General features: G+C 43.1%; 1 protein-coding gene across 2 annotated transcripts; it reads left to right on the plus strand.

Annotated features, from left to right (window-relative positions):
- Positions 1 to 176: 176 nt before the first annotated feature.
- LOC132378510 (carboxypeptidase N subunit 2-like) lies at positions 177 to 26,971 on the plus strand. 2 transcript variants are annotated; one of them, XM_059945470.1, is made up of 4 exons: positions 177 to 449; positions 6,943 to 7,011; positions 22,293 to 24,195; positions 24,483 to 26,971. In XM_059945470.1, exons 3-4 carry the CDS (start codon positions 22,297 to 22,299, stop codon positions 24,810 to 24,812), a joined length of 2,229 nt encoding a protein of 742 aa, XP_059801453.1. In that variant the 5' UTR covers positions 177 to 449; positions 6,943 to 7,011; positions 22,293 to 22,296; the 3' UTR covers positions 24,813 to 26,971. The 2 variants fall into 2 exon arrangements, with proteins under 2 accessions (XP_059801453.1, XP_059801446.1); XM_059945463.1 differs by lacking the exons at positions 177 to 449; positions 6,943 to 7,011 and adding an exon at positions 8,616 to 8,678.
- The last annotated feature ends 723 nt before the right edge of the window (positions 26,972 to 27,694 follow it).

Consider the following 27,694-nt stretch of genomic DNA (forward strand, 5'->3'; position numbering starts at 1 on the left):
CTTACCAATAACCTACTCACAGAGGTCATGTTGGTGTAAACACAGAGCAAAACACTGAGTTGCAGAGGTGAAAACAGAAGCACTGCTCGTGATTTCCTGGCAGCAGTTGACTGGGTGTGGCAACAGGGCACATTGCTCAAAATAAATTCAATGGGAAATTCATTTCAGTGGCTGGAGTCTTGCCTTGTACAAAGGAAGCTGGTTGTTACGTTTCAAGTTCAATCATTCCAGCAACAGAGCAGGACTGTAGTGAAATTTAAAAAAAAACTTGCTGAGTTGGTTCGTTTTGCTTCCTTGTACAGTGCTGGGCTTCTTGTTTTCTCCATTATCACATGAAGCTAAAAGTTACATTTCCTTTTTGTTAATGACAATGTCAGCGACTTGGACTGATTTATACCAGAGAAGTTATTTACTTCACATCCACTCTTCTCTGAGCTGAACCAGTGAAGGTAAGTTTTTTTTTCCCCCTTTTAACAGTGGAATCAAAATTTGAGGAAAGCAGAGCACATCTTTTGAAGTTATTTGGATAAATCAAATGGCTGTATTAACGGATGCTAAATGCATAGGAAGTGGGATAATTAGTTATACTGAAGGGCTTAGCTTTGATGCCAATTAATTTATAGTATTCCTCCTGAACATTGCTGTTATTTCCCCAAGTAGCTGAGGAAGCGGAGCTGTTAGAAAACCGTATACAACATTTACTGTGTATTTCAACAATATGGAGCATTGTGTTGCATGGATTGTAGCTGTTTATTTGAAAAATTAATATATGAAATTTCCATCAACAATACAAATAATGCCAGAACATTAAAAGTTCTTAAAACAACAGCTGTATTTTTAGAATTTCTGAGTTTGGATGCAAGAATACATATTTTTAATAGCATTGCTATAAAATAAAGGTTGATGTAAATGTATATAAACTTGGTGCTGGAAATTGTAATACATTTAAAGTGACAGACAAAGTATGGATTGAGTTTATTTTTCTAAAGGGTGTCCTACTAGCATTAAGCATTCTTTTTGTCTTTACTAGAACAGTTTTCTACAAAGGTTATTGACATTGCTTTTTAAAAAAAATCTTTCAGGTACAGGGAATTACGATGTAGAAAAAGAAAAGGTGCAAAAAGGAGAGTTTTCCAAGGAATATTTATAATTGCTCACTGGTGTAATACAGGGAGAACTAGAGTCATAGTGGTGTATATAACACCAAATAATCCCTTTAACCCATCATGTCAATGTGGCCTTTTATCCCCCATCTGCACCAATCCCATTTTCCTCATTGGGACTGAATTCATTTGCATATTGCCTACTTAACTATCTGTCTAAATGCCTTTTTAAACATGTGATTGTGTCTGATTTCACCACCTCATCTTGGTAGAGTATTCGAGGTATCAATCACTCTCTGTTTACAAAAAAAGTCATTTTCCCTCAGATCTGCTATTAAACTCCTTCCTCTCATCTTAAACGCATACCTTTGTATTTTTGAAACTCCTAACATGGGAAAAAGAATTTGACTATCTGCCCTATCTACACCTCTCATGTCACGTCACAAATCAGGCTCCTTCAGTTCAAGGAAAACTGGTTCACCCCATCCAATCTCTCCTCAAAACTTAAGTCCTGCTCAGGTAACTTCCCAGTTTCCTGCGCAGCCTCTCCAAGTGCAATCATATCCATCCTACATTGTGATAATCTGAACTGCATACAACACTCCAAATGTAGCCTAATTTAAAAGAGGAATCTTCCAATCAAGTCGGTAGCAAGTTGCAGTCTCCATCAAGGTTGTGGCTCAGACTTAGTTGAAATTGTTTTAGTTCATAGAGAGGGGATGTAAGAGTCAGGTTATTGTTTAGGGACAGGATGTGAGGGAAATGAGAGATCAGTCTGGAGTCTAGGTCTGTGCTCTAAATTCTGTGTTTGAAGGCCAGTGATGAGGACGTACAATGGAGGACATCAGTGGAAGATTGTCGCCCTGGTAAGTGCTATGGATGAAGACAGGTGAGGATGAGAGCTGGTGACCTCCCAGGTTGGTGGGTACCGGATCAGAGACGTGTGAGCAGGGGGCACCATGGCTGGTAACCCCCTAGGTCAGTGATGCCTAGAATATGGGGTCCCATCATCAATAGGTTCCGGAGCTGATCCAAGATCAAAGACCGAAGTCGGCGACTCCCACAGTCAAGGCTTGATGGCTGAAACCCTGGGTCTGCTAGTCTGGGAGTCCACTGGAGGTTCAGAGCAGCCTGTCCTGGGGTTGCAGGATGAGTGGGTGGGTTGGCTGGGATGGAGGAAGGAAAGGGGATTGTTTTACAGTTGCTGTTGTTCTGCTGAACATTGTGGACATGCTATATTGATGCCGGAATATGTGACGACAGGAGAATGATGGGAGATTTGATAGGAGAATACAAAATTGAGGGATACAGATAGGGTAAATGCAAGCAAGGTTTTTTTCACTGAGTTTGGGTGAGACTGGATCTAGAGGTCATGAGTTAAGGGTTAAAAAATGTGAGGGGGTACTTCTTCACTCAGGGTGGTGTGACTACCAGCAGAAGTGGTGGGTACAGGTTTGATTTCAAAATTTAAGAGAAATTTGGGTATTTACATGGATGGGGAGAGGGGGTTATGGAGGGCTGTGGTCCAGGTGGAACAGGGCAGAATAACATTTTTGCACAGACTAGATGGGCCAAAGGGCATGTTTCTGTGCTGTAGTGCGCTATGACTCAATGACTTGCTGATCACAACTAGCCCATCCTTCGGTTGTCCTGGTTGTTAACGCAAATCACGCATCCCACTGTATGTTTCAATGTACATGTGATAAATAAATGAATCTGTATCTGAATCTAACATATTTTGTTAAGTTACCTTCTTTGTCACCTTGTCTACCATCAGGGAATGATGGAGATGAATCCCTAGGTCTCACTGTTCATCCATGTTCACGAGTGCTCCTCCATTTATTATATATTTCCCACACCAATTTGGCTTCTGAAAATATATCACCTTGCACTTATCAGGATTAAATTCCACATGCGGACCTTTGCTTAACTTTCTATCTGACTCATACCCTGCTGTTGCCTTGCTATCTACACTGACAAATAGTGAATATAGAAAAAACTGCAAATGCTGTAGATGTAAAATATAAATTGAAAATACTAAACATACTCAGGAGGTCAGGTCTTGGTCCTAGCCCTAATACTGACTTTTTCCAGTATTTTCTGTCTTTATGTGTCATCTGCAAACTTTACAAGTTATTCCTTCTACACTGACAGCCAAGGAGTTGGTTAATTGGGAAAACTCTTAAAGAACAAAATCTAAACAATAAAGTAGCCAGGATTCCCTTCATTTGTTTGGGAATTCTGCTGCTTTATTGGGACGAGAGATTGTTGCTGGAGAACTTCTAACTAGTGTCAGTTTCATTGCACTTTGGTAGCCGTTCGACACTGCACCTTAGAGTGAACAGTTTTTAAGTGACAGCAGTTCCATGTGTTTGTGTTCAAAAAGCAGTGATTCTTGTCAATGATAGTTTGCAAGACAGACAGACAGACAGACTTTATTGATCCCGAGGGAAATTGGGTTCCGTTGCAGCCGCACCAACCAAGAATAAGTGAAGAAATATAGCAATAGAAAAGCATAAATAATTAAATAATAAGTTAATCATGACAAGTGGAAATAAGTCCAGGACCAGCCTATTGGCTCAGGGTGTCTGACACTCCGAGGGAGGAGTTGTAAAGTTTGATGGCCACAGGTAGGAATGACTTCCTATGATGCTCAGTGTTATATCTCGGTGGAATGAGACTCTGGCTGAATGTACTCCTATGCCTAACCAGTACATTATGGAGTAGGTGGGAGTCATTGTCCAAGATGGCATGCAACTTGGACAGCATCCTCTTTTCAGACACCACCGTCAGAGAGTCCAGTTCCATCCCCACAACATCACTGGCCTTACAAATCAATTTGTTGATTCTGTTGGTGTCTGCTACCCTCAGCCTGCTGCCCCAGCACACAACAGCAAACATGATAGCACTGGCCACCACAGCCTTGTAGAACATCCTCAGCATTGTCCGGCAGATGTTAAAGGACCTCAGTCTCCTCAGGAAGTAGAGACGGCTCTGACCCTTCTTGTAGACAGCCTCAGTGTTCTTTGACCAGTCCAGTTTATTGTCAATTCGTATCCCCAGGTATTTGTAATCCTCCACCATGTCCACACTGACCCCTTGGATGGAAACAGAGGTCACCGGTGCCTTAGCCCTCCTCAGGTCCACCATCAGCTCCTTAGTCTTTCTCACATTAAGCTGCAGATGATTCTGCTCGCACCATGTGACAAAGTTTCCCACTGTAGCCCTGTATTCAGCCTCATCTCCCTTGCTGATGCATCTAACTATGGCAGAGTCATCAGAAAACTTCTGAAGATGGCAAGACTCTGTGCAGTAGTTGAAGTCTGAGGTGTAGATGGTGAAGAGAAAGGGAGACAGGACAGTCCCCTGTGGAGCCCCAGTGCTGCTGACCACTCTGTCTGACACACAGTGTTGCAAGCAGACGTACTGTGGTCTGCCAGTCAGGTAATCAATAATCCATGACACCAGGGAAGCATCCACCTGCATCACTGTCAGCTTCTCACCCAGCAGAGCAGGGCGGATGGTTTTGAATGCACTGGAGAAGTAAAAAAACATGCCCCTCCCAGTGCTCGCCAGCTTGTCCAGGTGGGCGTAGACACGGTTCAGCAGGTAAACGATGGTATCCTCAACCCCTAGTCGGGGCTGATAGGTGAAGTGGGGGCAGTAAGCCAATCCAGAACTCATCTGCTCACTGCAGTTTCAAGCTTTAATGCTTAGGGATGTCAGAAACAGCCGGGAATGAAGATAAAATTATTTCACTACTTCATTGAGTTAGGAACTATGAAGAACATCAACAGTCCCTGATGAAGGGTTTTGGCCTGAAATGTTGACTGTTTACTCTTTTCCACAGATGCTGCCTGGTCTGCTGCGTTCCACCAGCATTTTGTGTGCGTTGCTTGGATTTCCAGCCTTTACAGATTTCCTCTTGCTGGATGAACTCAGCTGGTCAGGCAGCAGCTATGGAGGAGAATGAACTGTTAACACTTTGTCCCCCAGCATTTTGAGTGTGTTTAGTCACCATCCTCGACTTCCCATTGGCTAGTTCATTTTGAATCCAAAATTGGCTTGATGATAGGTGGCAGAGTGAAGCATGCTGTGCCTTGTTCTCTGGACCAGCTTGCCGAGTAGCACCTTGTCAAATGCCTCACTAAGCTCCACATAGACAGTATCTACCACCCTGCCTTTGTTACCTGCTCAGAAGACTCAATCAGATTTCCCCTGCACAAATGCTGCTATCACTGATCAGTCTCTGTCTTTAGACTTTTCCCCTCACTGACACATGGTTCACAGGCTTATCAGTGCTGCCATTCTTAAATAAAGGATCAACATTAGCTATCTTCCAGTCTTCTGCTATCTCATCCGTCAACAACGAAGATCTCAAATCCATGATGTTAAATCCAGCATGGTCCCAGCAATCTGAGATAGATATCATCTAGTATAATTCTTCCACCACCAGTACAGACTTGGTCCAGACCATTAACATCTCTCTGAAATCACTGCCCTCTTCCTCTAACTGCAGTATGTGGAGCTAACTGGGCACAATCTCAGGCTGAGGGCTAGATATTTTGGACTGTGGTGAAATATTTCTTGACACAGGAGGTTGTAAAGCTTTGGAATCTTTACAGCCAAGGTTCCCAGTATCATGTCTGGGTGGATAGATGTGTTGGTGATTTCCATGGGAACTGCAGCTGTCTGGCGAGATATGTCCTCCTGTTCCACCCCTTGCCTGTGGAGAGGAATCCTGAAGGAACTCTTGGGCGGGTGCATTCAGCGCTTATACCAGCCTTAACAAATCGGTGAGTTGTTGACCCCGCTGGGGAAAGGCTGCCTCTCTCATCCCGCCCATAGGTCTCTCGGATCTCTGCCAGGTTCTTTAAGACCTTGTCATGCCAATCTGTAGTTCCCTTGGGATGATGCAGACTTACACCCTGCCAGGATGTACTGGAGGTTGACATTGGTGGTATCACACAGGGGCCAGCTACCCTTACTGCCAAACCATGGGTGAAGACTTTGGGGGCAGGGCAAATTGTTATAGTTTGTCCTGAAGAGGAACTCAAGTCTGGCTTGTGCGATCTTTCACACTCAGACCTATTGATGGTGCCTTCCCGTGTTCAAAAAAGCTGAGGCACAAGGGGACTTGGGAGTCATCCTGCAGGATTCCCTAAAGGTTAATTTTCAGGTTGAGTCAGTGGTGAGGGAGGCAAATGTGATGTTGGCATTCATTTCAAGAGAGCTAGAATATAAAAGCAAGGATGTAATGTTGAGACTTTATAAAGCACTGGTGAGACCTCACCTGGAGTATTGTGAGCAGTTTTGGGCCCCTTATTTTGGAAAGGATGTGTTGAAACTGGAGAGGGTTCAAAGCAGGTTCACAGAAATGATTCCAGGATTGAATGGCTTGTCATATGAAGAGCATTTGATGGCTCTGAGCCTGTATTCACCAGAATTCGAATGGTGAAAGGCCTTGATAGACTGGATGTGGAGAGGATGGTTCCTGTGGTGGGAGAGTCTTAACACCAGAAGATGCAGCCTCAGAATAGAGGGGCATCCTTTTGGAACAGAGATGAGGAGGAATTTCTTTGGCCAGAGAATAGTGAATCTGTGGAATTCTTTATCACAGGCAGCTGTGGAGGGCAAGTCATATATATATATATATATATATATATTTTTTTTTAATGCAGATGTTGATAGATTCTTGAAGGGATACAGGGAAAAGGCAGGAGATTGGGGCTGAGAGGAAATTGGATCAGCCATGATGAAATGGTAGAGCAGGCTTGTTGGGCCAAATGGCTTAATTCTGCTCCTGTATCTTATGATTTTATGGTCTTGTGTTGTCCAGCTTCCCTGGTGGTCCTGTGCCACAACGTTCGCCAGTGGAATTCATCAGCAGAGTGCAGATTTGTGCTCGGTAAGTAAACATTACACAGACGAATACAGACAAATTGCCTGCACTAGGCAAGAGAATCACCATTTGCTTGAATGGAAAAGGAACAACAATCAGCAATTAAAGAGCTTATTGGAAAAGATTAAGAGCTATTTGAAGTGTCACTACATCAGTTGACACGATGTGTCTAAATCTTAAACTTATTGTACCGCTGTTGTGCTGTTTTAAGTTCATGTCTATAACTGCAAATAGTTTACATATTTCTCCAATTGCTGGTGTTATTCAAGAAATGCCACAGAATGACAATAGAAGTTTGAAAAGAGGAAGACAGCAAAATAGTCTCCAATATGATCTTTGTCAACACTTGCGGGTGTGTGGGCAACTGATCAGTCAATGTAAATTGTACAGAGCCCACTGTCCCTTTTAAAACTCTGCTTCTGTTTGCAATGGGAAATAAACATTTTATTACAGAAATTAAATGAAAGTCTGCATTAGTTCAAATTTACCTTGTTCGGTAAGAGGGTCACAGGGGACATAACAGCAGAAAATGTTTTATTTGTGCATGTCACTGGGAATACCAATGCCTAATGGGCACATTTAAAGAAGTTAGTATTGCATTTAACCAAGATTTTCAAAAGGATATACTTAAAACTAATGGCAGCCGTCCTGCTGCAATCATGTAATGATAGCCTCATAGACTGGTTCATATTGAACAAGATGTCCATCCAAGCTAATTGGAGAACTTGACAACATTGCAGAACTCACATTGTCAGTGTAGTTGATGAAATTTTATATTAAAGAAAAGATAACAAGACATTCAAAAACATGGTTAATTCCTTGATTAAACAAACATCTTTAATAGCCAGGTAACAACACACACAAAATGCTGGTAGAACACAGCAGGCCAGGCAGCATCTATAGGGAGAAGCAACGTTTCGGGCCGAGACCCTTCGTCAGGACTTTGTGTTTGCTCTTTAATACCCAGGTGTTTATCAAATGAGGAAATACAGTAGCAGGCACTGTAATGTGGCAAGCAAATTTATCAAGAGTGATCAGAAGCAGAGGATCTTATTCTGCTCTTTCACAGCTATGCTGACAGTAATTAGTGACAAGGTTGTTTCAATCCCTGTCTCAGGATATTGCTCAGTAACTATTCAATTAGATTATAAAATGCACGATTGTTGTTTTTAATCCTGGGGAGGAAGTGGTTTAAAATTGTTCAGGTAAGTCATGACCAGCAACCCATACAAGAGATTGGCTTGATATTCAAAATTCTATTCGTACCAACATTTCACAGCACACAATTCAAACATTCAGCAGACCGTTTCTACAGCAGTAGCAAAGAAGTATTAGAATAAAAGGGCAAGATGAAGATTAAGACCTAAACCAAAGAAGATCATTTGTGGAAGAATTTTAACCCAACTTTGACCCAAATACACAATTGCTTTGTTCAATTAAGGTGATTGAGATGGACTGTTATTCTCACTGTGGTCAAACTTTTCAGGGCTGGGGACTTGCCTGATCACAAAACGTGCCAGAAAGTCCACAATCATTGTAGATAAATTGTATTAAAAACCTGTTTCACCAGATAATTGCTCTTGACAAAGGTAAGGAAGAATGCCAAAATATGGTGGCCTGCACAGCTGTCAATGGCTCAGGGGAAGAGAACACTCTTCGATGCTCATATTCAGGTTAATTGTTTAATTAACTTATTTAAGCAAGATCTTTATTTGCCGCAGTGGTAATCAGATGAAATTTGCTAGAAAGTCTTGTAATTATGATATTGTAACCATTAGTTCCCCTTTCCTCGCCTACCACCCCACCAGCCTCCAGGTCAAACATATAATTATCCGTAACTTCCGCCACCTCCAATGGGATCCCACTACCAAGCACATCTTTCCCCCCCCCCTTTCTGTTTTCCGCAGGGATCATTCCCTACGCGACTTCCTTGTCCACTCGTCCCCCCCCCATCCCTTCTCACCGATCTCCCTCCTGGCACTTATCCTTGTAAACGGAACAAGTGCTACACCTGCCCTTACACTTCCTCACCACCATTCAGGGCCCCAGACAGTCCTTCCAGGTGAGGCGACACTTCACCTGTGAGTCGGCTGGTGTGGTATACTGTGTCCGGTGCTCCCGGTGTGGCCTTTTATATATTGGTGAGACCCAACGCAGACTGGGAGACCGTTTTGCTGAACACCTACGTTCGGTCCACCAGAAAAAGCAGGATCTCCCAGTGGCCACACATTTTAATTCCACGTCCCATTCCCATTCTGATATGTCTATCCATGGCCTCCTCTACTGTCAAAATGAATCCAAACTCAGGTTGGAGGAACAACACCTTATATACCGGCTGGGTAGCCTCCAACCTGATGGCATGAACTTCTCTAACTTCCATTAATGCCCCTCCTCCCCTCCTTACCCCATCCCTGACATACTTAGTTGTTTATTTATTTTCTCTCTCTCTCTGCCCATCACCCTGCCTGTTCTCCACCTCCCCTTTTCTTTCTCCCGAGACCTCCCGTCCCATGATCCTTTCCCTTCTCCAGCTCTGTATCACTTTTGCCAATCACCTTTCCAGCTCTTAGCTTCATCTCACCCCCTCTGGTCTTCTCCTATCATTTCACATTTCCCCCACCCCCCACTACTTTCAAATCTCTTAGTATCTCTCCTTCCAGTTAGTCCTGATGAAGGGTCTCGGCCTGAAACATCGACAGCGCTTCTCCTTATAGATGCTGCCTGGCCTGCTGCGTTCCACCAGCATTTTGTGTGTTTTGGGGAATAGTCCATCTGGTTCAGCTTACTTATCCACCTTCGGATCTTTCAGCTTCCCAAGCACCTTCTCCCTAGTATTAGCAATGCAATCACCTCTGCCCCCTGACACTCTTGACCTTTTGGCATACTGCTTGTGTCTTCAATAGTGAAGTAAGGTGCAAAATATATATTTAGTTTGCCCATCATTTTCTTGTCCCCCGTTGCTAGGCATCTCCAAAAAAAGGCCTACACCTGACATGAAATGGCATTACCCTCAACTCTGTTGAGGGCAAAGTGACCACGTGATTGATATCCCATTCACTACCCTCACTATTCTTTTTCTCCAGCCAGGCAACAGCAGTTAGCACAGCTGCCGCAAAGCCCCTGAGAGTCAGGTTCGATATTCACCTCTGATGATCTTCCTATGATTATATTGGTTTCTTCTGGTTTTGTTGCATGTAAGAACATAAGAAATAGGAGCAGGAGTAGGCCATCTGGCCTGTTGAGCCTGCTCTGCCATCCAATAAGATCATGGCTGATCTGGCCATGGACTCATCTCGACCTACCCGCCTTTTCCCCATAACCCTTAATACCCCTACTATGCAAAAATCTATCCAACCTTGTCTTAAATATATTTACTGAGGCAGCCCCCAGTGCTTCATTGGGCAGAGAATTCCACAGATTCACCACTCTCTGGGAAAAGCAGATCCTCCTCTTATCTGTCTTCAATCTACTCCACCGAATCTTGAGGCCATGTCCCCTAGTTCTAGTCTTGTGTACCAGTGGAAACAACTTTCCTGCCTCAATCTTATCTATCCCTTTAATAACGTTATATGTTTCTGTAAGATCTCCTCTCATTCTTCTGAATTCCAGAGAGTACAGTCCTAGGTGAATCAATGCCAATTGGTTACTGTAAGAGCCCTGAGTGTAGACGTGATAGGAGAATTGAGGGTTTGTGGGCTGAATTTATTTGGCTGCGAGAGAAAAACTAGGATCAGTGTAGGATTAGCCCAGATATTTAATGTGGACATGTTGCATGGAAAAGCCTGTTCTACTGCAATATGGTTCAATGACTCAATCTACTGTATGATTATGGAGAGTCAGCATGGCTTTGTAAAGGGCAGGTCATGGTTCCCTAGCCTGATTAAATTCTTTGACAATGTGACAAATCACATTGATGAAGGTAGAGTGGAGGATGTGGTGTAAATGGATTAGTATGTTTCATAGGGTTCCCCATGGTAGGCTAATTCAGAAAGTCAGGAGGCATGGGATCCATAGAAACTTGGCTGTATGGATACAGAACTTGCTTACCCACAGAAGGTAGAAGATGGTAATAAAAGGAGTGTATTCTGCCCGGAGGTTGGAGACCAGTGGTGTTCTGCAGCAGTTTCCTTCTGGACCTGTGTTCCTTCTGATTATTATAAATTTCTTGGATGAGGAAGTGGAAGGGCAGGTTAGTAAATTTGTAGATGATGAAAATGTTGATGGGCTTGTGGATAGTGTGGAGGGTCATTGTTGGTTGCAAAAGCGCATAGACAGGATGTAGAACTGAGCTGAGAAGTCACAAATGGTGTTCAACCTGGTAAAGTATGAAATGATTCATTTTAGAAGGTCAAATTTGAAGGCAGGATACTGTATAGGTATATTGGCAGAATTCTTGGCAGTATGGAGGATTAGAAGGATTTAGTGTCCATGTTCATAGATCCCTCAAAGTTGCTGCGCAAGTTGATAGGGTGGTTAAGAAGGAGTGTTGGCTTTTATTAGATGGGGAATTAGTTCAAAAGCCACATGGTAATGTTGTGTTTCTAAAGAATCCTAGTAGGCCACACTTGGAATATTGTGTTCAGTTCTGGTTACCTCATTGTAGGAGGGGCAAAGAAGCTTTAGAAAGGATTCAGAAGAGATTCACCAGGATTCTGCTGACACAAGAGGGCACATTTAACTGTGAGCATCATGCATGCCAACAATTCAGGGTTTAAGTTGTGGCAAGTGGTCCACAGTTATCCTGAAGAAATTATATTAAAATGGTTCTACCAAGAAGAAGTGGAGTTAGCAGAAGGTTTCCCATCTCTGCTCTCCCAAATATCAGCAGTTGTGGAAACAAGAGCATTATAGTAAAGATGTTGAAGTATTAGAGAGGATGCAAAGTGGATTTGCCAGGATGCTGCTGGGTCTACAGGTCATGTCTTATGAAGATACTTTGAGAGATGTACAAGATGATAAAAAACAGAATGGATAACCAGAGACATTTTCCCCAGGGTGGAAATGACTAATACTAGGTGCGATGTAAGGTGATAGGAGGAAAGTATAGGTGGGATGTCAGAAGTCCATTACATAGAGTGGTGGGTGCATGGAATGCTCAGTCAAGCATTTAAGAAACTTATAGATAGGCACATGGATGATAGAAAAATAGTGACCTCTACAGTAGGAAGGGTTAGATTGATGTCGTTAGATTTAAATAATGGAACTGTATTCCCAACTGCATGGTGGGAATCCCATCACCAGAAATGCTGTGGTTCTCGGAGGTGTAAATATACCAATAGAACTTCCCAGCTGCTTATGCAGAAGAATGCTATCTTGTATGTGTGAGGACTAGGCCTAGGCCTGGGTGGCGCTGGTTTACAATCACCAGGAGGGGTATTGGAGATGGTACACTCCAGAAGGGGTGATGTGGCACGGCACCCAGGTGGGAGTCAATGCTACCCCACCCCCTCAGTGTTTGCCTGGTAGAAGATGGCTTGAGTTTGGACTCTATTATAGAGTGACTGTATCTTTCTATCTTATGTAACCATCAGGTTCAGCTAGCAGCTTAATCTAGGAAAAGACAGCCTCCTGCCCAGCAAAACTTGAGAAATCTTGTCTGTGTGGATGCTGTGTGATGTGTTCCCCTGTAACAATCATTACCACAAAATAACAAACCGTACACAATATGCAACCGAACAATTGAGCTTTATAATTCTTAATTTGACTATAGGGTTAGGAAAGAAAGCAAAAAAAGATAAAGGGCCCATTCTCATGGAACAGTCTAATGTGCAAAATTGGAACTCACAGTTTTCCCGTCTGTTCTTTCTCCATTGATTTCCCCTCTGGCGTCGACTCCTGACCCCATTCCAAGTCCACTCTGTCCTGTACTCTACGACTTCCCCATTCTGGCATCTTCTATCTCCATCTTCTACCAAACAAAAGACCTTCACTCAGGCACACGAGAAAGAAAAACACCTCCCCTCATTGGCTAGCGCACATTTCAAAGCCTCCATTATCTCTAGTCATAACCCAAACACTGCGCTACAGAGAAACTATTACATCCCAGGTCGTTACACTCTCCCTCCACTAAATTTAGTCAGGTCTTCATGACTTTGAGATAATTTGCCAACCCTACGCTTTTGTCACCAAATTACCCATTTGCTCATTTACCAAATGTGATAGATGTTATCTTTCAGCTTAAACCATTTCAAAAAGGATTGATAGCCATTATATATAAATGGCTATTGAATTTATGAATGATGTCTAATGATAAGGTTAAATGTACTTGGGAATTCAAGAGTTACCTTCAGATGATCACTGGAATAAAATTTGTCATTAGTTAACAATTCATCTATCTGTGCCCGTCTCTCCTCGATTCAGTTCAAGGTAGTACACAGGGCGCATATGTCAAAAGATAAACTAGCACATATTTATTCTAATATAAATCCCACCTGTGACAGATGCAACACTGAGGTGGCTACCTTAACTCATATGTTTTGGTCCTGCATAGAGTTAAATAATTTTTGGAGAGATGTTTTTCGAACATTATCAAAAGTCATAGCTTTGGACCTATAACCCAATTCATTTACGGCAATCTTTGGGATTATTCCAAAGGAAGCAGGAAATGTTCCTGCTTCCGCTCAACGCATGATAGCTTTTTCAACTTTATTGGCTAGGAGAGCTATTCTATTGTATTGGAAGGATCCTAATCCACCTATTGTTTTTTCTGACTGCTCCATTATGTTGTGTTTAAGTTTGGAGAAAATTAGGAGTCGCACTTTTGATACATCTTTTAAATTTGAGCAAACTTGGTGACCTTTTATTCAATATTTTCATACGATCCAATTCTTTTTACTTTTTCAGTTAATCTTTTTTTCTTCCCCTTGAAGTTTTAGATTGACTAGAAGGATTGTTCCCTTTTTTTTACAACTGTATCCTCAAAATGGACTGCCCTGTCCCTTTTTTCTTTTTTTTTGCTTTAGGTTAGTTTAGTGTTTTTTTTTCTCTCAATAACAGAGATTTTAGAGTCTTTTAGAGTTAAGTGGGATGTGATTTTTTTTCTTTATATTAGATTAATACTATATATGATTTTGACAGTGTATATTCCTTTCTTTGTACTATTATTGAAATATGTATTTGAGATAACCTTTTCTCTGACTTGTATTTATCCTTATTCTTTTAAAGCAATAAAAAAGATTGAAAAGAGAAAAATTTCCAACCCTTCCTGCAAAACACAAAGTCCAACCCAGGTGTAAAAGGCTTAGCTTCCCAAAGCAGTTGGGGCCCCACTCTGTTCCTCCGGTGCTACATAGGCCTGCCTATCCAGCGGTCTCCTAATTCTCTGAGACCTCCGTTCCCCCTCACCCAACTCTTCAGGTTCCGATTTTTGTGCTCTACCTGGCGAGGCCTCCCCTGGCCTATCACTTGCGCCCACCTGCAACTTAGACCCCTCTGTCCCTTAGCTAAGCCCCGCTTCTTCTCTTGCAGGGTGGTGCAGCAACCCAAGCTGTTCACAGATAGATCCCCCAATTCCACCTGACTCAGCGGGAGGCTCTTCCTCAATCACTGGGGAGTTAGCGAAAGGCAGCACACACCACACATCCGGGTCCTCATCCTCCGAATCAGTATCCCTCTCAGGGGTGGAGGCTGGCTTAACCTCTTCTGCTGTTGGCCCTGCAGTTGCCCCATGTCTCTGCAGATTCCTCTTTCTTGGTATAAGCTCCAGGTCGGGCTCTGGGTCAACCTACACCTCTTGTCTCAGAGGCAGCAGGTGGTTCTGATGGAGAATCATGACAGCCCCATTTCCATCATTTGGTTTCACCTGGAAAACTGGTAGGTTTGGCATCTGACTCTCCACCACATGGGGCATAGCCACCCAGCGGTCAGCCAACCTATGCTTGGCAGGTAGCCCAAATTCCTTTTGAGGATGGTCCCCTGGCAGGAATTGGGAGAACCTTGCCTTTTGGTCATACCTCCTCTGTTCCCTTGATTCTGCTTGGTAGTCGTGACCCCAGTTAATTCATAAGCCCTTTTCAGCTCCGTTCTCATATCAGACACATACCTCAGATAAGTCTTTGGTGGTAAGACACACAAAACAAAGTTTTGTCAGTCAGTCCAAAAACAAAGGTCAATGGGCAACCTCGCCTCGCGCCCAAACATCAGACAGTATGGCGAGTACCCGGTAGCTTCGTTTCGGGTACATTCGGCTCAAAGGGCCGAATGGTCTGCTTCTGTACCTATTGTCTATAGTTGTAACTGTGGCCCAGATGTCCAATATTTTGACTCAATCTGCACTTCTTTGCTGATCTCCAAGGTCCCGAGCATGTCTAGCAAGGTCCGATTAAACCTCTTGGGCTGTGGATCACCCTACATAAGATAGGGAGTGGTCCTCGATTCCTTGACTCCAAACATGCCCAGTAACTCATGGATGAGCCTGCTCTCGAAATCCCATCCCTGATGACCATGTATCCACCTGGGGAGGCCAATAATAAATGAAATACTTCTCCCATAATACTTTGTCCACCGTGCATGCCCTCTAGTCCTTGGTAGGGAAAGCCTGTGCATACCTGGTGCAGTGATGGGTGTTGACTAAGACATTCGCCCTGTTGCTGGCATCGGTTCTATTGACAGGAAATCCATACACACCAGGTCCAGAAGCCCCGCACTCTGCAAGTGGGACACGGGAGCTGCCCATGTAGGCAGTGTGTTCCGCCATATGCATCAAATGCATGACTTGTAGTATTCTTCAACCGCTGACTTCATTCGGGGCCAGTAAAACCAATCTCTGAGCAATCCATAGGTCTTTTCAACCCCCAAATGTCCAGAATTAACATGAAATGACTTCGACATAATCCTCCAGTACTCCTCCAGCAGAACCAGCTGGGAACGTTGATGCCGATCCGGAGGTGATGTGATAGGATCTGATTCCTCAACTCCAATCTGAGCCATTCTCTCAGTAATGGGGGCACTGGGGCATGTTTCATCTTCTCTGCCTGAGCCATGTCTCTCTTCTTGATCGCTGACCAAGTAGTACTGATGCCCAGGTCATCTCACTGAGCAGCTGCCACTTCCCCAGAACTCAATTCAAGCAATTAGTTTGTCTTCAGAGCAGCCAGGTTACAATAACCAGGTGGAATGGCATCATCAAAAGTTCCCAATTGATCCACCACTTGGTCCTGCCCCTCCTTTGCCTCTGCCTTCATTGTGAGGGCAAACTGACACATGGCCTTTACCCTCGGGGCAGGAACGCTCTCCCACTCCTTGTCCCTGTCCATTCCCTCATGCACCCATTGGGACAAAGCATCTGCATCAATGTTCCTGCTTCCCGGCTGGTACTTCAGCTAAAATCATAGACAGACAATGCCACCAACCACTGATGGCCTGTGGCATCCAGTTCTGACGAGGTCAGGATATACCTGAGGGGATTGTTGTCCGTCTTCACCTCAAACTTGGCACCATAGAGGTAGCCACTCAGCTTATTCACCACAGCCCATTTCAAAGCCAGAAACTCCAATTTGCTCACGGGATAGTTTTTCCTCAGAGGGCAACAGACTCTGGCTGACAAATACAATGGGACTCAACCTGGTGCTCCGATCTTGATACAAGATGCCCCCCAAGCTCTCTTGGTTGGCGTCCATTTGCAGTACACTTGGTAATTGGGGGTCTGCAAAAGCCAGCACCAGCGCCTGGGTCAGCAGCTCCTTCAGCAACTGAAAGGCCTCTTCACATTTCCCATCCCACCTCGGTCCAAAGGGCTCCAATGGATTAAGATACTCTTTGCTCTCCTCTCCTTTTCTTCCCCTCCCTTTCTTCTACAAGGGAGAGTAACCACACACAAGCTGATTCAAGGGGTGACTCACTTTGGCGTAGCCCTTCATGAACCACAGAACCTGAGGAATAAGAGCAAAGCGCTCACAGTCTGGGGTCTTGCCCGGGGGTAACCACCTCTGGCTTAGCCGCATCTGTAGTTACTCCATCTGTGAGACTATGTGACCAACATAGCTAACAGACGTTTGGCAGGACTGGCACTTGTCCAGGGAAAGTTTTAACCCTTCAGCCTTCAGGCAGCCCAGCACCTTCAGCAGCCTCGCTTCATGTTCCTCCAAGGTGGATCCAGACACTATGAGGTCATCCAGATATACCAATACCTCAAGCAAGTTCATATACCCCACCATCTCCTCCATGACCCACTGGAAGGTTGCAGGGGCTCTCGATATGTCCTGGGGTATCCTTTTGAACTGGAAAAATCCCAGGGGACATATAAATGCTGTCTTCTCTTTGTCAACCTCTCTCATGGGGATCTGGTAATATCCACTCTTCAAGTCCAGCAACCACTTTGCATCACTCAGACGGGCCAGCACGTCTTCGATCCTGGGAACTATTTGCAAGTCAGGAGGGTTTGCCTGTTCAGAGTCCTATAGTCCACACACATTCGTACCTTCCCGTTCTTCTTTCAGGCCACTACCACTGGGGACACGTAGGGGCTTCAGGACTCGGTGATGATCTCAGCTTCCTTCAACTTACACAAATGCTGCTGAACTTCTTCCACCTCTGCAGGGGCCAGTTAGTGCAACCTTTCTCTGTACGGTGTGTCCTCGGTCACCCGGATAGTGTGACGAGTGCTCTTGGAACAACCCACATCAAACTCGCCAGTGGAAAAGACACCTTCCAGCTTCAACATCTTCTCTCCCAGCCTCCTCTTCCAACTGGCAGGAACCGGGGAGTTCCTGAAGTTGAATGACTCAGTGGTCAACTTGCCTCCTTTTTCCCATAGTTTCTCCCCGGCTTGTCTCACAGGACACTAGACAGTACTGTCACCGGGAACTGATGTGCCAGAGCCATCCCCCGCTTGAAGGTGACCTCCCTCCAGTAGTGTTCCTGACGATCACTGCCATCCTGCTCGCCTGCACAACTGAGGGCTTCTACAGTTCAGGCCTCACCAGTACCCCAGCAGGAAATCCCATCTCTGCCTTGTGATTGTCTGGAGTGTCCACTAAGAGGGCTTTGCCCTCAGGCACTCTGGGAAATTTAGGGGTCCCCATCACTCTCGCTACTTCTCCAGGCCGTAACACCATTGGCTTTGACTGGGTGAACCACACAGACTCTTGTCTAAAGTCGGTACCTGGCCCAATGTAGCCACACACTTCCTCAAAAGCAGCTTGAAACTGGGTGCATGGACAATGTCCCCAGAAAGCTCTACCCAGCCTTCTCCTTGCAGGCCTCCATGAGCCTTCTCACCAGAGGAGTGTTGGTCTCCACCAGGATTGATATGCCGCCCTTCTTAATGGGGTCCGGACAAACCAGCACCAACGTATCAAGGACCTCAGACACTCCCACATCAGCCTCCGAAAACTCCAGTTTACAACAAGTGACAAGTAACTACTGGAGGGAGGTCACCTTCAAGTGGGTGTCTTTTCCACTGATGAGTTTGGGATTTTCCTATGGATAATCACCAGTACTATGACCCCAGATCTCTAGTGCACTGAATGATGTCAATGGGAGATGCGTCAGATAGCCCGGTTGTAAAATGAACGGTACAGCAACGTGACCTGTGACCCAGTAGCATAGATACTCTCTATCTGTAGTGATACACTGGAGCATGGCCCCACTAAGCCTTCAGGAATAGGGTCTTTCTCTTTCGGGAGTTCCTTTGTACCTTGCTGGGATCGTGTCCCCTCAGAGACACCGGGCCGTTCCCTCACTGGGTCTCCTGTAAGTTTTCTGAACTACTCTCTCTGCTTAAGTTATCCGGAGGCTCAGTCTCCTTCTCGCATGACAGTGGCTGCTAGCAGCCCTCCGCATTGTTTGTCCCCTTAAAGGATCCAAACACCCACCCCCCATCAGCTCCATCATATGGGGGGGAAGGGTCACAACTGAGATATCTCAGTTTTCAACTCTGCCACAATCTCCTTTACCACTCCCTGGGGCAGGCTATTTGTGGTCACTTCACCGCAGGGGATGACTGTACCCTGCTGACTGAGGCCACCTGCGCCTCTGACTCATTCTCCTCCTCTTATACTTCTCTGATCAGTTCAACAAACGAGGGAGGGGGACTTGTCTTACGAGACATTCAGAGACCCCAAGTGATCAGGTCCTGGGATTGGGTGCCCTTTGCTATCTGGTCCATTCTTAACTGATCCACCTCATCGCCTGAATGGCCCCTTTGTGTCACAAGCAGTTTAGCTGCCCCTCTAGCTGAAAAATGTGAGTAGGAAGCTTCTCTCCCTTCTCCTGATGCATGTTCAAAAGCCCTGCCATGAGCTCCATTGAGCTTCCTGTCGTGCCAAAGGCATTTTTCAGTACTTACATGTAATTGACAGCTGTCACTACAGGAATCCGTAACCTGATGGCTCTCACAACATCAGTGGCCTGCCCACTCAAACTCCAAACTAATCACTTTACGTCATCAGAGCACTGCCACTCGTCTAACAACTGAGAAGTCTGCTCTGCCCTAGTTTCATTCTCCTTCTCCCCTTTAGGGGTGGACATTATTCCAGAGAATAGGTGGAAGCTACTATAGCTGGGACTTTAGACCAGGGCATTTTCCCATTTATTCACCAGAGAGGGCGGATACTACCTCAAAATTCTCACTCTGTCCTGGAGGACGGGAACTTATTAGACATTCCAAATCCGACCACTCCTTCCTCGCACTCCTCAGAAACGATAGAACCTCGTCCTTGAAATCTCCACCCCCAGCTATGGGAAACTCAACTTATGATTCGGCCCACCCTGCTGCTTCTACATCATCGCTGGTCTGCATTAAAACGAGAACTGCACTCACCATTTTATCAGACTTCCACCCTGCAGTCGCAACTTTAACAGTAGTTAACAGGTGAATTAACAATTCACCCGGAGAATGAATATTTACCCCACTGGTTCAATGCTCAGGGTAATCACACAGCATCCAATGAAATCAATCCCAGACGAGCCCCTACAATTGTAACCCTCAGCTTTGGCTAGTGGTGTAATGTAGAGGAAGACAGCCTGTGGCTTGCCCAAACTGAAGAAATCTTGTTTGTGTGGATGCTGCATGGTGTGTTCCCTGTTACAAATCAGTACCACAAAATAACAAACCATACACAACATGGAACTGAACAATTCAGCTTTATAATTCTTAATTTGACTATATGGTTAGTAAAGAAAACAAAAAAGATAAAGGGCCCATTCTCATTGGAATAGTCTAATGTGCAATGTTGGAGCTCACGGTTTTCCTGTCTGTTCGTTCTCCATTGAGAATACATTTTGGTTCATTTGAGTAAGATAAATATGAACTATTGAAGTGCTCTCATATCAGGACTGATGCCCATGTACTGACCAATCATTTCAATAACATATTTTGACAAGTCCTTTAGTTGCTATAGTGCTTATCAAATGAAGTATAGTAGAAAACACAGTAAAGAGGTAAACAACCTTATCAAGGGTTTTCAGAAGAAGAGGAGTTGTGACTTTCACAGATGTGCAAAATAAATTGTGACAAGGTTGTTTAAATTCCTTTCTTCGGGTTATTGTTCACTAATATACAAATTATTACTTTAAGTCTTTTGAGGATTCATCATATGCAAATACTGAATTTAAAATGTGTAGATTAAAAATGTCTTGATGTTTTGCTTGAACCTTGTTTCCAACTCACTTTATGATGCCCCAAACTCTTATGATAAACTACTGCCACAACTCAAGAGTGGAATGGTCTTCAGCAGTCTGAACAAGTGCTGCTACAAAAAAATTCATGAGCATCCTGGGCAAATCAGCCCACTCCTGCCTTCATTCAGCACTCTAAAGAGTCATTAGTCTAAAGGGCATGCAGTGGTTTCAGTGCATACCATCTCCAAAATCCCCAGTGTTACCTGCCTGGAATACTCTGATAGCACCTTTCAAATCTTCAACAAGGGCAGCAGAGACGAGGGATCACCATCGCCTGCAGATATTCCTCTAATTAGACACTTTCTCGGCCTGATACTCACAACGAGATTCACCTACAATGAGATATACTCGGAGAACCATAGAACACTACAGTACAGCACAGGCCCTTCAGCCCTCCATGCTGTGCCAACCCATATAATCCTTAAAAAAAGTACTAAACCCACACTACCCCACAGCCCTCCATTTTTCTTTCATCCATGAGCCTGTCCAAGAGGCTCTTAAATGCCCCTAATGTTTTAGCCTCCACCACCATCCCTGGAAAGTCATTCCAGGCACTCACAATCCTCTGTGTAAAAATCTTACCCCTGATGTCTCCCCTAAACTTCCCTTCCTTAATTTTGTACATATGTCCTCTGGTGTTTGCTACTGGTGCCCTGGGAAACAGGTACTGACTATCCACCCTATCTACGCCTCTCATAATCTTGAAACATTCTGGAATACGTTGAATAATATGAAATGTACTGGAATCATTTCAGTGAGGAAGGATGCTAGTTGTATTGTGCACAGTGGAGAAATTGTATTAATTCTTCATAGAACAGGGAGGGTTAAGCTTGTTATAGTAATATCTAACATTATACAAATTCTGGTCAGAAAGGACAACGAGAATTTACTCAAATCAGGAGGACGGTCAAGAATCTGAAAGTAAAAGCTGAATGGCAGAAGAACCAAAACTAGCATGAGGAAAAGTGTCAGTGTGCATTGAGTAGTTGGGATCTGCGACGTGGAGTCAGAGGGAGGAGTGAATGGAAATGGATGAATTTTGAGAGGTTAAAAAAAAATCTCTTCTGTGGAAAGGAGTCGAGAAAGGAGGTTAACTGGGTTTTCCTGCAGAGCTAGAGTAAACATGAGCAGATTTTTTTGGTTTCTGATTTCCAATCCCCCTTAAAACAGCACAAATCAAATGAATGCTGGCTGCCCTAATGGAAAATTGTTGCTAATTTATTGTTTCTCTCATTGGGTTCCTGTTCTTGGTTCAGGATAGGTTTGCCCATTGAAGCCGGGAAATGATGTTATGGTGAAAGAACCATGGTTGACAAGTAATATGGGACATCTAGTAAAGAGGAAGAAAGAAACATACTTAAGGTTTAGGAAGCATAGATCAGCCAAAGATCTGAAGAGTTATAAGGTGGCCAGGAAGGTGCTTAACAAGGGATTTAGGACAACGATAAAAGGATATCTAAAGGCCTCAGTGAGTATGATTAAAGAAACCAACAAGGCATGATATACGTACATGAAGAAGGTAGGACTGATGAGGGAAAATAGAGGAAACTTGTCTAGAGTCTGACAAAATTTAATCTGTATTATTATTTAAAAACTGATATAAAATTAATTAATGACCTTATTCCATAAATATTTTCTAAATATACTTATCATCTCTTACTTCACAGGAACATGATTTCCAAATGGTTTTTGGGTATTCTGACTCTGTGCACTTTTGCGACTTGCTCTTGTGATTGTGAATTCCAAAAAGAAGACTTTGTTTGTAACAAAAGATCCATGAAGGAAATGCCAGCGAATATACCTTCCAATGTAACTGAAATACATGTGATGAATACTAATATTAGCACATTAAGATCTGGGGCCTTTAAGAATTATCCTGCAACAGTGAAGAGGATTGATTTTATGAATAAATTACTATCGACGATAGAAATTGGGGCCCTGGATGGTCTCCGTAATCTCATTCATCTTGAGGTAGATGGTAGCCAACTGGAAACATTGAATGTTGGGGTTTTTGACAACCTTCCACAACTGAAGAATCTCTTCCTGACAACAAATCGTATTAAGAATCTAGAAAAGGGATTATTTGATAAACTTCTGAAATTAGAGGAACTGCGTTTGTTTGACAATAGCTTACACGAGATTCCAAGTGGAATACTTGACAAACTTTCACAGCTTCAAAAATTGCATATTGGAGGAAATCAGATAAAGAATCTTCCTCCACGAATATTTGATAACGTTAGAAAACTCAAAGTTCTTCGACTTCACAATAATCAGATTGCTAATCTTACAACAGGTATTTTTGACCATCTCTCAGACCTCACTGAGCTTTCTTTGGGTAGGAATAGTATTTCACATCTCCCAGCTGACATTTTTTCTAAACTTATTATGTTAGAAAAGTTGTATTTGGAGTCAAACTCCATCACAGAACTTCCTGAAGCAATTTTGAACAATTTGACAAAATTATCTCGCTTGAAGCTGGACTCTAACATGATCTCCAGTCTTCCTGCTAATGTATTTGATTTCACTGCAAAACTCATTGAACTTTCCTTGACAGAAAACAATCTTCTCTCTCTTCATGATAATATGTTCAGTAAACTGTCTAACCTGCTTAAACTTCTACTGAGCAAGAACCAGATCTCAACTATTGGAAAGAAAGCTTTCAGTGGCCTTAAACATTTGAGTGATCTTCAGCTGCAAGGAAACAATATTAACACGTTGGACAATGAAGTTTTTGAAAAATTATCCAAGTTGAAAAAGCTGAATCTTGCCAATAATCAGTTGTCTAATATACCTAACGGAACCTTTAATAATTTGCGATCTCTTTCTTCCCGTGGACTCGACCTGCAGAATAACCCCTTTGTTTGCGACTGTCAATTAATATACCTGAGAAAGTGGATGAAGGCAAATGAAAGGAGAGTAAAATCAGCGAGTAAATTGTTATGTGACAGTCCTGTTGATAGAGCTGGATTGACTATTCTATCTTTAAAAGAGGAAGAATTTATCTGTTTAACTACAACGGCACTAACTACTATTCCACAAGTTTCAACTTTGATGACTACTTTATTAACTGCCGTGAATATCTTTACAACAGAAGGAATTATCACACCAGAAACTTCAAATCCTATTGTGACTACAGTGTTAACTACTCCCAGTACAACAGAACTCACAACAGGACAGACATCCACATCTGGCACTTCAACACATATTACGACTACAGTATTATCTACTCCCTGTACCACAAAGACTACAGAACAGAGCAGCACACCAGAAATTTCAACACCTAGTTTGACTACGGAGTTACCCACTCCCAGCACAACTGAACTAACAGAACAGTCTACCACACCAGAAATTTCATCACCTCGTTTGACTGCGGAGTTATCAACTCCCAGTACAACTGAATTAACAGAACAGACCACCACTCCAGAAGTTTCAACTACGACTAAAACTATGAGTATACCCACAACCAAAATTTCTACAACTCATAGTATGACAACCGAACAAGCATTTCACATGCATTGGACATCCTCAATAACTTGGATGACATCAATGGCTAAAGTAATAAGCGCAAAGGTAAATGTTGTGCATTTATTATTTCAGTTATATTTCAGTAATCTTGTATATATGTTCATTGATTAAACATTCTTGATTATTTAAATAGTTAATTATGGGCTACATATATAATAATTTATTTTTTGCTGTGTCATCATGCTATCACATTACTCGTATGTGCCTTGCTTAAAGTAAACTTGGACTACACCCATATTTTTGAACTTACGAGTGTTTCTTTGAATTAACTTAAAGTTTTTAAGTTACAAAACATAACAGTAAATATAATGTCCTACATATTGTTTCTGCAGGTGATCTTCAATTCAGTACTTCTTACCAAATATACTTCAGAAACACCAACTGAAAACACCTCTATACCAGAATTCTCTTCTACTTCTGTGCAAACATCAAGTCCAAAGAATATAAAAGCATTTTCTTCTCGAAGAGAAACATGGGCTTCCCATGAAATGGGAAACTGTATGATACTTGCAATATTATCTCTAATACTTCTATTGTTCCTAATAATCTTGACAACCACGCTACTATACTACATTTGGAGACTTTACAAATCTCTTCTTTATGAAAAGAAAAAGCAGACTTTGATTAAACTAATTAAATTTTCAAGAAGGGAACAATTTTGATAACGAAGTGAATAATGACATACACTTTGAAATTCTATTTAATTAGTATTAGTCTATTTTACTTGGTCCAAAACATTGCATGATATTTAGTCAAGTTGGATTTGGCCTCCTTCTTTGTAAAGAACACAATTTTACACATGATTAGACATATGCCAATATTGCAATCGTACTGCCACCCAGCCCATTAAATGTTGTGGAGCAGAGGTCTTTTTGTATTATAGTTGTCTGGTCCCAAAGTTTTGTTGAGTTTCAAAGGTACATTTAATATCAAAGAAATGGATACAATATACATCCTGAAATCCTTTTTCTTCACAACCACCAACGAAAACAGGAGTGCCACAAAGAATGAATGACAGTTAAATGTTAGAACTCCAAAGACACCCCAGCTTCCCTCCCATGCATAAGTAGCAGCAAAGCAACGACTCCTCCACCCCACCAGCAAAAAAAAGCAACAGTACCCCCACCGAGCGCTCAAATGTACAACAAAGCATCGATAAATAAACAGACTTGCAGTACCCCAAAGACTACTTGCAGTACCCTAAAGATCTTAGTATTCAACATACCACAGGGTCTCTCTCTCCCTAATAAAGGAAAAGGAAGTGTCCCTGTTTCACAGTGAGAGGGGAGACATAAAAAACAACTTGTTGATTTATGATGTTAAAAGACATTTGCGTCACTTTTTCCGAGCTCGGTGCCCAAAGAACTCGGGTCTCTGGGCACACAGCCAGCTCGCTGCCTTCAATCTTCCATCTCCCACGACACACCAATTTCCTGTGGAGGCACTGACCTCAGGTCTGCCTGCTTCCAGAGACACGAAATCCCAGAAACCTAAAGGTGCTCTAGTCTTCTAGGCCACGTTGTGGGACCCCGACAGCGGGTCCCATTCCCGCAAAGAACTGAAGTCAGTGTGTAACTCCAGGTCAAAAGAACCCTGAAAGGGAAAAATAGAGATGTTAAAGATAGAAATAGAGCCGTTTCCGGAGATGCAAGCAAAGGTGCCATCGTCCTCCAAAGCTCCACCATTGAGTGTAGTTCTCTCAGCCTTAAAAGTATCATATGAATGAATGAAAGTGAAATACAGAATTAATAATTACTATAATGATGGATGTTTAACAAAATAGACAACGTCAAATCTATAAAGCCACAGGTCAGTAGTTGAGGAATTACTTGTCGGTTAACTATCTCTAGCTAAACATTAAATGCAAACAATATCATTCCAGCACTTCCTTGTAAAGAAATATTGGCTTCCAGTGTTTGTTAAAGAAAATACAAACAATCACTTCTTTGCCTGAAACCTGAAAGTTCTTGTTAAGCAAAAAAGGAGAAGTCAAGAAACGGGGAACAGTCATGCATCAGTGCTCCATTCCCCTGGTGTAAACGTAGAGTTCAATGTGATTCCTCCTTAGTATATGCTAAAATAAAATGGACATCTGTCAAACAAAATGGTGTTAGTTTGGAGTGGGATGGTTTTGAGAAAGTGCAAGAGAACCAGTCCACGGCAATGTTTGGAGGAAGTCAAGGAAACACAAGTCTGCAGCCATAATACTGAAAATTGGTGAAAAACACTTTTTTTTCTGGGCTGAACATAATAAGAGATAAGAGGGTGCAGACTGTACCACCAAAGGATGGAAAAGTAAGGGGTTATGAAGAGTATAAAAAGGGGCACTTTCTGTGCAATTGGGGAAGTTTGTCTTGGGCTACATCATGGGTGGTGCTCATGCAAGATAGGGAACAGTATGTTGAGTCACCCAGAAAGATTTAGAGAGAAAGAAAAAGAGAGAGGTAGGGAATGAGAGAGAAAGGGGGAGAAAGAAAGAGAGAGAGAGAGAGAGAGAGAGAGAGAGAGAGAGAGAGAGAGAGAGAGAGAGAGAGAGAGAGAAAGAGAGAGAGAGAGAGAGAGAGAGAGAGAGAGAGAGAGAGAGAGAGAGAGAGAGAGAGAGAGAGAGAGAGAGAGAGAGAGAGAGAGAGAGAGAGAGAGAGAGAGAGAAACAGGCTGCAAGAAAGATTGTTAAATCTGTGACTTTCCAACATTGCAGAGAAAGGCTTGTTCAGTGCATAAGTATTATTTTGATTCCTGTACCGCTTCTACTGTAGACATTTGTTTTTCTTTCTGTGTTGCATCTGTGCTAATTCTAATAAAATGTTATTTTGTGGTTTAACATGTGGTCTCTTCCTTGTTTGCAGCTGTATGTGCAAATACTCTGAGCTGAATAAGAAAGGAACACATACTGAATTTTAAAATAATGTTCTGTTACAAGATGGGCATCATGAGCAGGATTTAGTATAATGAGTGCTATGTTTTGCAAAAAGCAAAAATGGGGCATACCCGAGGATGAGTCTGAGATGAAGGTACTGGGATGGACGGACGACAGTTTCGTGGCAATAGCCAACATATTGTCCATGTGTTGAAAGGTACTGGTAGACCTGGGTTTGCTGGAGGAGGAGGATGAGTTTGAGGAGTTTCCAGTGGAAGGCTGGACAGGTTTACAGGAGGATAAGGAGATATAAAATTCGGGGTATAGAAACAGAATTGACAATGCAAAGGCAAGATTGAGAATTTTGAAGGCAAATGATGAAACAGGCAGCATTAAAATTTACAATCTCTCTGCTGCCATCAGGAAGAAGGGACAGAAGCCTCACACCACCAGGTACAGGAACAGTTATTCCTCCTCAAACATGAGACTCTTGAAACACAGGGAATCACTTCACTCAATCTTACTTGCCCTCTCACTGAACTGTTACTGCAACCTATGGACTCTCCTTCAAGGACTCATAGAGTCTTAGAGAAGTGCAGCTCAGAAACAATCCCATCAGCCCCTCTAGTCTGTGCCAAACCATTCAAACTGCCCGCTCCTATCGACCTGCACCTCTATAGCACTACT

Source organism: Hypanus sabinus, chromosome 2, assembly GCF_030144855.1.
Source record: "Hypanus sabinus isolate sHypSab1 chromosome 2, sHypSab1.hap1, whole genome shotgun sequence".
Lineage (NCBI taxonomy): Eukaryota > Metazoa > Chordata > Chondrichthyes > Myliobatiformes > Dasyatidae > Hypanus > Hypanus sabinus.